This window comes from Odocoileus virginianus, unplaced genomic scaffold (assembly GCF_023699985.2).
Source record: "Odocoileus virginianus isolate 20LAN1187 ecotype Illinois unplaced genomic scaffold, Ovbor_1.2 Unplaced_Scaffold_8, whole genome shotgun sequence".
NCBI lineage: Eukaryota > Metazoa > Chordata > Mammalia > Artiodactyla > Cervidae > Odocoileus > Odocoileus virginianus.
Window position 1 is genome coordinate 1,757,319 of NW_027224270.1, and position 13,117 is coordinate 1,770,435.

The 13,117-nt window shown below is 40.8% G+C and overlaps 1 protein-coding gene across 3 annotated transcripts in view; it reads right to left on the minus strand.

Moving 5' to 3' along the window:
* The window catches only part of TMEM232 (transmembrane protein 232), a 244,479-nt gene that overhangs the window by 172,806 nt on the left and 58,556 nt on the right, over positions 1-13,117 (minus strand). For all 3 annotated transcript variants that reach the window (XM_070462676.1, XM_070462674.1, XM_070462673.1), the window contains 2 exons: positions 11,420-11,574; positions 2,725-2,879 (listed from right to left, as the gene is read on the minus strand). In XM_070462676.1, coding sequence (XP_070318777.1) covers positions 2,725-2,879; positions 11,420-11,574 — 310 coding nt within the window. The remainder of the gene's footprint in view (positions 1-2,724; positions 2,880-11,419; positions 11,575-13,117) is intronic.

A 13,117-nucleotide genomic window follows, 5' to 3' on the forward strand; every position in this document is an offset into this window, starting at 1 on the left:
GCAGATGACACCACCCTTATGGCAGAAAGCAAAGAGGAACTGAAGAGTCTCTTGATGAAAGTGAAAGAGGAGAGTGAAAAAAGCTGGCTTAAAACTCAACATTCAAAAAACTAAAATCATGGCATCCGGTCCCATCACTTCATGGCAAATAGATGGAGAAACAATGGAAAAAGTGAGATTTCATTTTTCTGGGCTCCAAAATCACTGCAGATGGTGACTGCAGCCATGAAATTAAAAGACACTTGCTCCTTGGAACCTAGACAGCATATTAAAAAGCAGAAACATAACTCTGCTGACAAAGGTCCATCTAGTCAAGGCTATGGTTTTTCCAGTGGTCATGTATGGATGTGAGAGTTGGACCATAAAGAAAGCTGAGCACCAAAGAATTGATGCTTTTGAATTGTGGTGTTGGAGAAGACTCTTGAGAGTCCCTTGGACTGCGAGGAGCTCCAACTGGTACATCCTAAAGGAAATCAGTCCTGAATATTCATTGGAAGCACTGATGCTGAAGTTGAAGCTCCAGTAGTTTGAACACCTGATGCAAAGAGCTGACTCATTTGAAAAGACCCTGATGCTGGGGAAGGACTGACGGCAGGAGAAGGAGACGACAGAGGATGAGACGGCTGCATGGCATCACAGACTCAATGGAGGTGAGTTTGGGTAAACTCCAGGAGTTGGTGATGGACAGGGAGGCCTGGCATGCTATGGTTCATGGGGTCGCGAAGAGTCGGACACGACTCTGAACTGACTGAAGCCTGTGGCCCGGAGCCCAGGGGCCACAAGAGAAGCAGTGGCCATCACGGCGAGAAGCCCCAGCACGGCTGGAGAGTGGTCCCCATCCTGCAACTAGAGAAAAGCCCCCATCTCAACGAAGGCCAGTGCAACCAAAAATAAAATTAACAAGTGAATTAATTTTTTAAAAACACTAACTATGAAAAACACAAAACTATTTGGCAGCGCTCTTTGAAAAAATTACCTTTTCCCTCCCATTACAGTCACTGTGTCTCACTATTTTTTTCAATGTACTCTTCTGCTCATTCAGCACTGTCTGATGGTTGCCTTTCCCTCCCACCCTTGATTTCCACAATGTCCTCCCAGAAAAAGAAAAGTCAGGATTCAGTGACATGATGCCTCAAAACAGTCTCCCAAGGCAGCCAGAATGAAAGCAGGATGATACACGGAAAAGAATGCTATGCTGGGCCCTGAAATCTGGTTCCAGTCACCACGAAGTCTACGAACTTGGCCCTGGTTTCTTCATCTGTAAAGTAAGAATAATCATGTATAATCCCCCAAGCCCCTAAATTTATAAAATTCTACGTTTTTAAAAAAATCTTAAAGAGAAATCCCTGAGGACTTCCCTAATAGCTCAGTTGGTAAAGAATCCATCTGCAATGCAGGAGACCCTGGTTCAATTCCCGGGTCAGAAAGATCTGCCGGAGAAGGGACAGGCTGCCCACGCCAGCATTCTTGGGCTTCCCTGTGGCTCAGATGGTAAAGAATCCACCTGCAGTGCGGGAGACCTGGGTTTGATCCCTGGGTTAGGAAGATCCCCTGGAGAAAGGGAAAGGCTACCCATTCCAGTGTTCTGGCCTGGAGAATTCATGGACTGTTTAGTCAATGTGGTCACAAAGAGTGGACACAGCTAAGCTACTTTCACTTTCACAGAGAAATCACTGAAAAATTAATCAATATTGATATAGTGAAAATGAAAATTGGTAAAAGAAATAATTTCTTGATTTTCAAAATTAGATTCTTAATCAGCCACTGCACTTATCTAAACATGTTTATTTGGTAATTATTACAATATTTTGAAAATAAACTTGACAATGTTATGCAATATTTACTTTTATATTGAAATATAATTTATTTTTATATCAAGTTAGAGTCTTGATAGGCTATTTCAAGGAAATTAGACAAGCTCTAAGCTATTCTCCAGAAATCATTACTTGATCTAGAATCGCCAGAAACATCCAAATGAAACTGGGAAAATAGTTTTTGTCCATAAGAAATGGACAAAATTTGTACAAATTGGTTGATGCAGAGTGGGCTTGTCAGAGGCTTAAAAACTGTAATTAATTTTAAGAAAAATATATGAATTTGCAAATTGTTTTGGCGTGACATATTATTGATTGTTAGCAGTGGACAAATAATTCAAATTCTCTGATCATCCTCACCTACTGAAAGAGATATCCTTTGATCAATTTCCTCAGAAATACTCCTTTAAAATTCTTCTTTCCTCAGTTGAACTCATGCCCTCTTTCATAGTAATTTAACTTTTTCCCCTTTTCAAATGACCATATGTATAGGAGGAAATTAACACTTAACAGTCATTTCTGTTACACTTTACAAACAAGGCATAAGGAAACAAACAGAATCATAGTACATTCCTCCACAGATAATAATCTGTACTTCACTGTTGTTAAATAACTTGAAAAGTAAAAGATGCTTAAAAATGTGGGAATGGAGTTATCAATAACAAATTTCCTTCAATAAAGACAAAAGGCAATACGAGTATGCTCATCTAGCCAAAAAAAGGTGAGAACAATTTATTGATGAAATGAACTAATACAAAATATAGAAACTGCCCTTGTCTTTGGAACTGAGATTATAAATTTTTTTCATAGTCAACTAAGGTGTGATTAACATTTAAGTACAAAGGTTATTTAACATTTAAACACAAAGGTTTCTCCATGAGTTACTCTGGATTTATAGGATTCCACTTACCAGGATTTCTTTTGAAACTGTGTTTTATGAGAGATGAGATGTTCAAGCACCTTATTTAACTGGGGACTGTTCTTCTGAACACAAGTCCAGGCAGAAACAGAGTGCCAGAGCAGGTGGCTAATTTCATATCCTTTCTGATTAAGTTGCAAATCTTCCTGAAAGTGAAATATTAAAGAATGTCTGAGAAAGAATTCTTTGACTTGAATAAACATGGAAATAAATTTTAAACGCTTTTTTTTCTACATCATGTTACACCAAGTGGAACAATTTACTCAAACACATTTTTATAAGAAGATATAGTTGATCTGAGCTTTATATGTTTATTTTCACATGGATTCCTTGCGTACAATGTTGTTCAATTGCCCAGTCATATCCGACTGTGACCCCATGGACTGCAGCATGCCAGGCCTCCCTGTCCTTCACCATCTCCTGGAGCTTGCTCAAACTCATGTCCATCAAGTCGGTGATGCCATCCAACCATCTCATCCTCTGTCGTCCCCTTCTCCTCCCGCCTTCAGTCTTTCCCAGCATCAGGGTCTTTTTCAATGAGTCAGCTCTTCGCATCAGGCAGCCAAAGTACTGGAGTTTCAGCTTCAACATCAGTCCTTCCAATGAATATTCAGGACTGATTTCCTTATTGACTGATTGGATCTCCTTGCAGTCCAAGTGACTCTCAAGAGTCTTCTCCAACACATAGTTCAAAAGCATCAATTCTTCAGTGCTCAACTTTCTTTATAGTCCAACTCTCACATCCATACATGACCACTGGAAAAACCATAGCTTTGACTAGACAGACCTTTGTCAGCAAAGTAATGTCTCTGCTTTTTAATATAGCTGTCTAGTTTGGTCATAGCCTTTCTTCCAAGGAGCAAGTGTCTTTTAATTTCATGGCTGCAGTCACCATCTGCAGTGATTTTGGAGCCCAAGAAAATGAAGTCTGTCACTGTTTCCATTGTTTCCCCATCTATTTGCTATGAAGTGATGGGACCAGATGCCATGATCTTAGTTTGGTGAATGTTGAGTTTTAAGCCAGTTCTTTAACTCTCCTCTTTCACCTTGATCATGAGGCTCTTTCTGCCTCATGCCATAATGGTGGTGTCATCTGCATATCTGAGGTTATTGATATTTCTCCCGGCAATCTTGATTCCAGTTTGTGCCTCATCCAGCCCCATATTTTTTTTTTTTTTTTTTTTTTAATTTTTATTTTTATTAGTTGGAGGCTAATTACTTTACATCATTACAGTAGTTTTTGTTATACATTGAAATGAATTAGCCATGGATTTTCACATGATGTACTCTGCATGTAAGTTAAATAAGTGCTCTGTGACAGGCTGAAGGGTGGGATGGGGCAGGATGGGAGAGAGGTCCAGGACGGATGGGTCTTGGGTGCACCTAAGACTGATTCTCGTTGTATGAGAGAAAACCACAAAATTCTGAAAAGCAATTACCCTTCAATTAAAAAGGTGTGCCACAATTGGAGAGTCTGTGTGCCCCAACAGAAGGAAGACCACAAGGGCCACAACTAAGACCAGACTCAGCCAAATAAACAAATAAATAAATATTTTTTAATGCTCATTTTCACTCTAAGGACCAAAGTATTGCCTAACTTGACATGGTCAATGTCTGCTAAGAAACTATTTTAAAAGCCTACAAAATCAGAACTCGAATGAACTGTTTTTTTCTTAAAATTCTTCCTAACAGTTTCAAAGATTTAATTGATTCTACTAAAGTAATTGGTACAAAGAAACAGTTTTTATTTTTGTCCATTTATTTTTATTTATTTTTTAAAATATAAATTTATTTATTTTAATTGGAGGCTAACTACTTTACAATATTGTATTGGTTTTGCCATACATTGACATGAATCCTCCACGGGTGTACATGTGTTCCCCATCCTGAACACCCCCCCCATCCCATCCCTCTGGGTCGTCCCAGTGCACCAGCCCCGAGCACGTCTCATGCATTGAGCCTGGACTGGCGATTCGTTTCACATATGAAAAGAAACAGTTATTAGACGTAACACTCCTATTGAATTTTTGTCAACAGTAAAGATTCAAATACACATCCTGTGATATGTACTCAAATCACTAATTTAGCCAGTATTTTATTCTTTTGTGCACCAAAAAAAAAAAAAACCACTTTAAAATCTCTTTAAAGATTACAAACAGTTTTATAATTCTCATTTACTCTTTGAAATAACATCAAGACTACAACTTCATATTGTGCACTCATAAAAGGCCAGAAGTTCATACATAAATTTTAAACAAAGACGTTTTAGTCTAGTCAACTGTTTAGTTAAGTCTCACAGATGTGTATTAATCTACATTATGTCTGGGACTCAGGTGCTGGCAATAAAGGCAGGAGTAGGTTAAAGTCTCTGCACAAGGTTACTGACTCAGGGAACCATCATCCACAAGAGCAAATGGAGACCAGTCAGGGTTTAGAATGTTAGAATACTGCCCAAAAAGCCTGTTCTAAAATAATGTGAGACATCAGACTAAGATGTGTGGATTTCAGTTAATATACATATTTCATCCAAATAACTCAATGTTCTGCTTTGTGGTAGAGTCTCCCCCCAACGTGGAGCCCACATGACTGAAACTCTTTTCTCAAATCGCTCTAGAAGTCTCGGCCTGGACGCCCGACAACCCTCATATGGCAAACACTCTGAACACGTGTGTGGCAGATACGTTCTGAACCTTGTGGATGGTTTCAGGAATAAAAACAATCGATCCTTTTTTTTTTTTTCAAATCGTTTACATTGTGTGGCTACAGAGACTATTCAATTAGGTCAAAAATTCTCTTTAACAAACTTATGTACCGTCACCAGAGGACACTTGCAAAAGCGTTTGGTAAAGAAATGATCAGGATTTAGATCCTGAAGAAGATTTCAGCTTGATTTTCAATTTTGTATGACACCGTTTTTACTTATCACTAAAAACGAAAAAAGCAGCCTCTGCCTCCTGGAACTGAGCTGACATCAATATGACTGCAGACTGGTCTGCTGCTCACAGGCAGGTCATTTTATTCTGCTGGATATAAACTCACAGAGTATATATCTGTGACTCAGACAACATTACTCTGATAAATAAACAAAGCCACTTGATCATTTTTTTTAAGCACACACAGAAAGTCACTGTGCCCCCTACAAAAAACCCAAGCAGAACTGCCCCTGTTTCTGGCAGCATCAGATCTAAAGCGAACTCCTGTTTCTTGTGCCTCCCCCAACCTGCCATACCTGGGAACTTTCCAGATAAGTGAGGTTATCTCTTATCCTTATGTGTTAGATCCTTCTATAATCTTGCTAAAGCTTCCTTCCCTGCTTTTTACTTTTTGCAAAAGAAAAAATGTATTTGTCAAACTAGAATGAATTAATATAATGATGATGAGGATGTGATTTAACACCATCATCATGTATATCAACAGTGTACTAGATGAAGAGGGAGCAATACTCTGAGAGCGGTAGGTGGTGTAGAGCTCTTTGCTTTTACACCAAATCAGTCCCACCCAAGGTGCAATTGGCAGATAACTCCCATCTGCAAACAAACTGCTAACTAGAGTACATAAATTAAAATACGTATTTTAAAACGTAAAATTTGGCTGTTAATTTTATTTTCAGTCCAATAAAAAATTAATGCCTGTACATTTATTTCTTTTTAGTTTTTGTAATTATATTATTGTAGTTTTAAAAAGTATCAAGCATGGAGCACTGCATTAAATGACTCCCAGAGAACTGGAACTTATTCTTTCGAGGTCAGCGGGCTTTCCAACCACTTCCTATAGTTCTTGCATTTCCCCCTGCCCTGCCGCCCAGCTTTGGGCTACGCTGGTTTGCAAACTCGCCCCCATACCCAAGGACAAGGGGAGGAAGACTTGAGAGGGAGGCCGGTCCCTCCAGGTGGGCCGGTGGCAGTTTTAACAAGTAGGAAAGCTTATATACGAGGCTTCCCTTAGGAGGCTGCGTAGATCTCCACACCTGCCCTCCAGAACCTTACGGTGAGGACTTCCCTGGGGGTTAAGAATCCACCCGGCAATGCAGGGAAGGCAGGTTCGATCCCTGGGCGGGGAACTAAGATCCCACATGCCTTGGAGTGATGAAGTCACGTTCTCCAAGTACTGAGTCCGCATCCCACAACTAGAGGGCCCCGTGCACTAACTCGCGAAGCCTGCTCGCCCCAGAGCCCCTGCCGCAGCCAGAGTCTGCGTCGGCAGGGAACGCTCTCTCATGCCACAACGCAGACCCAACTCACACAGGTGTGAAGCCCGCCTACCAAAGTGCTGCCACTGTGCTGTTGGCTGGGAATTCAGACAACCACATCAGCTTGAATTTTGTGCAAGTCTGAGAAGCTCTGAGGGTCTGACCAGACTCTGATAACAAAAACGAACTCTGAAGCACGGGCTCTACCGTGACTGCTCAAAGGCAGCACCTGGAATTTCACCACCGTTTTCCGGCATTTGGGAGATGGCTGTCATTCCCGTGAGAGGACCTCTCAAAACAGACGTGTCGCCTGAGCAGCCGGACGTGAGCCACAGGGTGACGCTCCGGATTTTAAAGACCCTGTGTTTCAGGCTAACCCAGTTCCTAGTGACCATTTATAATTACAGTGCAACGCAGAATGTTCCAAACTGAGATAATGCTTTCGGCTTACTGCGTACTTAAAGCACTGGAGGATGAGACTGCTAATACATCTGGATGTAAATCCTGTATGTTTCCAAGGTTTCAGAAAACTATTTGTGCTTTAGGGTGGATGCAGCTAGTTAGTAAATGGTCTACTGCATTTTAGCTGAATTTGAATCTACCTTCTCCAAAGAACCATGTTATTATTATTGTGTGACAACTGTGCTTAACAAATTCAGCTTTGCTGGTGAGCAAAGGACAGAGTGGAAAACTCAATCCAGTGTTCTGGCTCTGCAATGCACAGAGCCAATTAAAGTGTACCATTTGTCAAAGTCAGTGGAAACCCTGTGTCTGGATCAGCCTGAAAGAACATTAAAAGGAGAAACAGGTTCCAGCAGCAGGGGAAAGGAAATTTCCTATTTTTATAAAGAACCAGCACCTATATCGTGTGTATCCTAATGCTTGTATCCCACAGAATTCCTTTTTTAAGTGGTTTTATAATAGCACTTTGAAAAGTTTCTACTCCAATGCTTATAAACACATTAAAAACAAAGTATTTTACAGTGGCCAAAATATGCTGTCATGGGCCCTGGAGCATTACTGGAGGTTAAGAGCTGTAGAAATAACTCCACAAATCCTCTTCTATAGCATATGAATGATAAAGAAGAGAGACAGGATGAATACACATGTTATCTTTTACATTCCCAGTTTTCTCCCTTCTTCCCCACTTTTGTTCCCCAGAAGTTGAGATAGGTGGCTATCGAATGGGTAAATACTCAGCTGAGGTGGGGAGGTTAGGTTAAACTTAAGCTAGAGAAATTGGGCTGAAATTGGGCGAAACGTTGAAGTAGACCATCAACCACCGAGTCCGCCGAACCAGCGACTCTCGGCAGCGCTGTGGCCACACTAGCTTCTGCATTCTTTACGTGAGGAGGCAATGGGAGCAGGAAGAGGAGGGCAGTGAGTCTGATGGGCTACAATCTGCTACACTCTCTCCATAGAATGTCGTGCATGGAGCTGAAATAGGATCTAAAAAGACTGAAACTGCGCCTCTGTTCTAAAAGGCGGAAGAGCGCAGAGGTTTAGAGGCTTGTCCCGTCGTAAGCAGACACATTCTTTTCATGCGCCGACATTCTTGCCCCTTTCAGTTCACCTGAAGCTGGATCTGAACTGTCTGAAAACAGCACGCCTCCATTTCCCTGTTGTGTGTGCCTGCCGAGACCGACAAGAACAGCCTTATTTAAGGAAAAGCAGCATCGACCCTGAAAGTCATGCACCTCACGACTGTGACATGCAGGCTGCCAAGGTTTCAGTCTCTTATTTGACTAAAGGAAAAACACTCAAATCACCACCACATTAAGTTAAGCACTATTAACTACATAATTAAGCACAATTATTGTCACATAATCACGGCCTTAGATGAGAATTATTATATTTAACTGCCTAAGTGAGTTACTAAGTATGTTTTTCAATAACTAGTCTTTACATTTGCATGTCTCTTACTAATTTATGAGCACATGCTTTTTTGCAGTCTTCACAACAGCACTGTAGATTAGTTAGGGCAAATATGATGACTAAGGTAGCATCTCTTTTAAAGGTACGCAGACAGGGATTTAGAGAGTTTAATGGAACAACAGACTGGTTCCAAATAGGAAAAGGAGTACTTCAAGGCTGTATATTGTCACCCTGCTTATTTAACTTATATGCAGAGTACATCACTGAGAAATGCCGGGCTGGAGGAAGCACAAGCTGGAATCAAGATTGCCAGGAGAAATATCAATAACCTCAGATATGCAGATGACACCACCCTTATGGCAGAAAGTGAAGAAGAACTAAAGAGCTTCTTGATGAAAGTGAAAGAGGAGAGTGAAAAAGTTGGCTTAAAGCTCAACATTCAGAAAACTAAGATCATGGCATCTGGTCCCATCACTTCATGGCAAATAGATGGGGAAACAGTGGAAACAGTGGCTGACTTTATTTTGGGGGCTCCAAAATCACTGCAGATGGTGATTGCAGCCATGAAATTAAAAGACACTTACTCCTTGGAAGGAAAGTTATGACCAACCTAGACAGCATATTAAAAAGCAGAGACATTACTTTACCAACAAAGGTCTGTCTGGTCAAGGCTATGGTTTTTCCAGTGGTCATGTGTGGATGTGAGAGTTGGACCATAAAGAAAGCTGAGCACCAAAGAACTGATGCTTTTGAGCTGTGGTGTTCGGGAGGAGACTCTTGAGAGTCCCTTGGACTGCAAGGAGATCCAACCAGTCCATCCTAAAGGAGATCAGTCCTGAGTGTTCATTGGAAGGACTGATGCTGAAGCTGAAACTCCAATACTTTGGCCATCTGATGTGAAGAGCTGACTCATCTGAAAAGACCCTGATGCTGGGAAAGATTGAGGGCAGGAGGAGAAGGGATGAGAGCATGAGATGTTTGGATGGCATCACTGACTCGATGGACATGAGTTTGGGTGGACTCCGGGAGTTGGTAATGGACAGGGAGGCCTGGTGTGCTGCGGTTCATGGGGTCGCAAAGTCGGACACGACTGAGCTGAACTGAACTGAACTGAATGGACCTACTCTGGACCACACAGTCAGTTGGTGAGTAGGCCCTTCCTTTTCATAATCAGTAGTTTCTCTGTTGCTCAATATCTTAGGTTATATATTTAAATTATTAAAATATATTTTAAACTGTAAAACAAGCTCCTTTTATGCATGAAGCAAACTGTGTTCATTAGTAAGAATAACCAAATGGTTTGAAGGGCTTAGTGTATATGTCACTGTTTATATAAATGGTCCTCCACCAAGTTATGAGCCCAGGAGAAAACACTAACTCCTAGAAAAATCACACATAGATGTGGTTGAATGTTCTTCCTTATACATTTAAATTTTAAGTAGTTTTATAAAAGAACCAAAGGAGACATGGGGAAACGATGAGGCAACTCACAAGCAAAACTATTTAAAAACATTTTTTTAAAATTTCCTTTGTTGTTCCAACTAGCATTATGCTAAATGTATTTTTCTCCTTTTTTAAGAATTAGAGAAACAGAATTTCTTTTTATAAATTATAAAATAGTAGGTATATATAGCCGAAAAAAATAATAATTAAAGAATCAAGGTCTGACGTGTTCGCTGCTTTCTTTCGGAACACATGCGTGAAAGGGAAGTAAAGACATTGCAAGTCACAAAGAATGAAGTCTGTCTTCTGAAGCGCATCAGTCTACAAGGGACAAGAGCACTGGGGTTCTGTTTGCATAGTACGTAACTCGTTACATACCACGAAATTATATACAATTGGGACGGATAGTTTTTCCTAAGGTGGATCACTAATTTTTGAGTTGGAAAATAAAAGTTTTGTCATATACCAAGGATTATTTTAATCCCTCAATTTTGAACCATTTAAAAAATTTCAGTTGGTTTTAATAGCATATTAAATGTTATTACACATGAATTATGGAGCATAAAAGTGTTACACTTGCTTTCATTAATAGCCTGCACTTTACACACTGTCCCTTTAATAAAAATGTAATATCATAAAAAGTTAATTTAAAAGTCAATCTAAATTAAGTTGCAGTTTTTAATTAATCAGCTGAGATGGACTCTATAAGGAAGAAGGTAGGAAGGCATTGCTCCATCTAAAGCAGCAGTGGTGGATACTGAGGTTCCACCGCTGTCCTACTAAGTGCAAACACGCCTCCGGTTGCACGGCTTCAGTGTCAGTACTGTTCATTCCTCTCCCCAGCTAAGTGCATCTTCAGCCGTGTTACTGAAATGTGAAGCAGTAATTTTTAATCACAGTAGTGTGACCTGATTTGCCATGCACTGGGATACACTTGGGCTTACCAGGTAGCGCTAGTGGTAGGGAGCCCGCCTGCCAGCGCAGGAGACGCAGGCAACCTGGGTCCGATCCCTGGTTTGGGAAGATCGCCCGGAGGCGGGCACGGCAACCCACTCCAGGATTCTTGCCTGGGGAATCCCGTGGACAGAGGAGCCTGGTGGGCTATACGGCCCATAGGGTTGCAGAAAGTTGGGCACGACTGAAGCAACTTAGCAGTTAGCACGCATGGGATATACTCACCATCCCAGAATCTGTATTCTTGCCTTTCACAGGGCTAAAAATTGATTCAGAAGGGAGTTCTCTGTTACATATAATTTCCATGATTTTCAGAATGCACTGCACATTTGAAGAGATGTTTGGGTACTTGCAATATAATTCTTTGGAGCAAGAAAGTGCTAGCGTAAGAAAAATAATTTGTGAGAAATACTTCATTAACATCTCGCACTGCGTTTCATTTGTCTTTTAGCTATTAAAATATAATTAAATTCAGTACTGAGAGGCTGAAACTGCTGTTTATTTCCCCAACTACTGAAGATTAACAATGTTATGTGTGACCCCTAGTGGTATAATAGAAAACTACAAGGTAAATAATTCATACCTAAGCGTTCATATAATTCAAAACATCAACTACATAATGGTTGAATGCCCAATTAAGTATAGTTACTGTACAACAATGCCTGGAAACTTCCAGCTGAAAATGAATCAAATCAGAATATATACTCTTCATAATGGGTATTTTGAAATTGCAATTGATGTCATTGCTTTTAAACCAATATTCCAGGTTAATTCTTTTCAAGATGTTGTTGTTATTGATTTTTCAAGTACATAGTTTAATGACAGCAATGATTATGCCATTTCGCATAAGACAATGTGGTATTTAACAGAAATATCTTTGTGTCGCTCTTTTTACGAACTTTTAAACGACCTTTAACTTTCAGTCCATCAATACTGTGGAAAAACTAGGAATAACCACTCTTCCGTTGGATGGCGATATGGGTGGAGAGCAGTGACACAGCCTTGGGTAGACCCACCTGCTGCTGACGATGAACACGTAGGCTAAGCAGGTCTCTACCAAACAGCATGCGATAAGAGGGTGGATAGGGGATTCTATCCTCAGATGAAGCAAAGATGATGGTGTTCTTGAGATAGGTCAACAGTAACAAGCTAATGTCAGAACCTGAGGTTTCATGTAAATAATTTTTCAAAATGTATTTGCCACAAATATCTGAATAGCTGATGAGTCACTACGCTGAGCACTGTGAGGAGCTACGAGATTTACAGTAAATGAAGAAGACAAAGCGAGGGACAGATCGCTGTGCCGCCAGCCCAGAGCTGCGCACGTCTGTGTCCAAACCCTCCCCTGCTCCTTCCTACTCCCCGCTCCACGGCCTTCCCATCAAACTGCACGCCCTTCCTAGTACCCTGAGTCTTGACCTCTTATCCCATAATACATTCATCTCCTCTATTTACCTTGTTTTTCATTCGAACCACTGGCACACTTCTTCTTCCTTCACAGCTCAGCTTTTCAAAACAGCTCGCCGTTTTGTCATTACACTTGAACTTTCCCTTCACTCTATTTCCCCCCAGTCTGAGCTGTGCTTCCACTAGGGACAGCTCCGGAGAACAGTGACTTTCTGACTGCAGAAATGCATCACCACTTTCAGACCTCCTACTGTTTAATACTTTTATAGCTCTCGATAATGGTGACCTTGAATCTCTCCTGTTTTGATTTCTATATCACTTCCTCCTGTTTCTCTTCATTCTCCTCTCCTAGTTGGTATCTGTTACTCCAATGATCTATTAACCATTTACCTTCCCCAAGATTTTATTCCTAGAATAAATGACTCCCCGCCACCACCTCACATTCCCGGTTTATCTCATCCAGATTAACAGTGATGACTGTTAAATGATCCATGTTAATACCTCTGAAATAAGTGA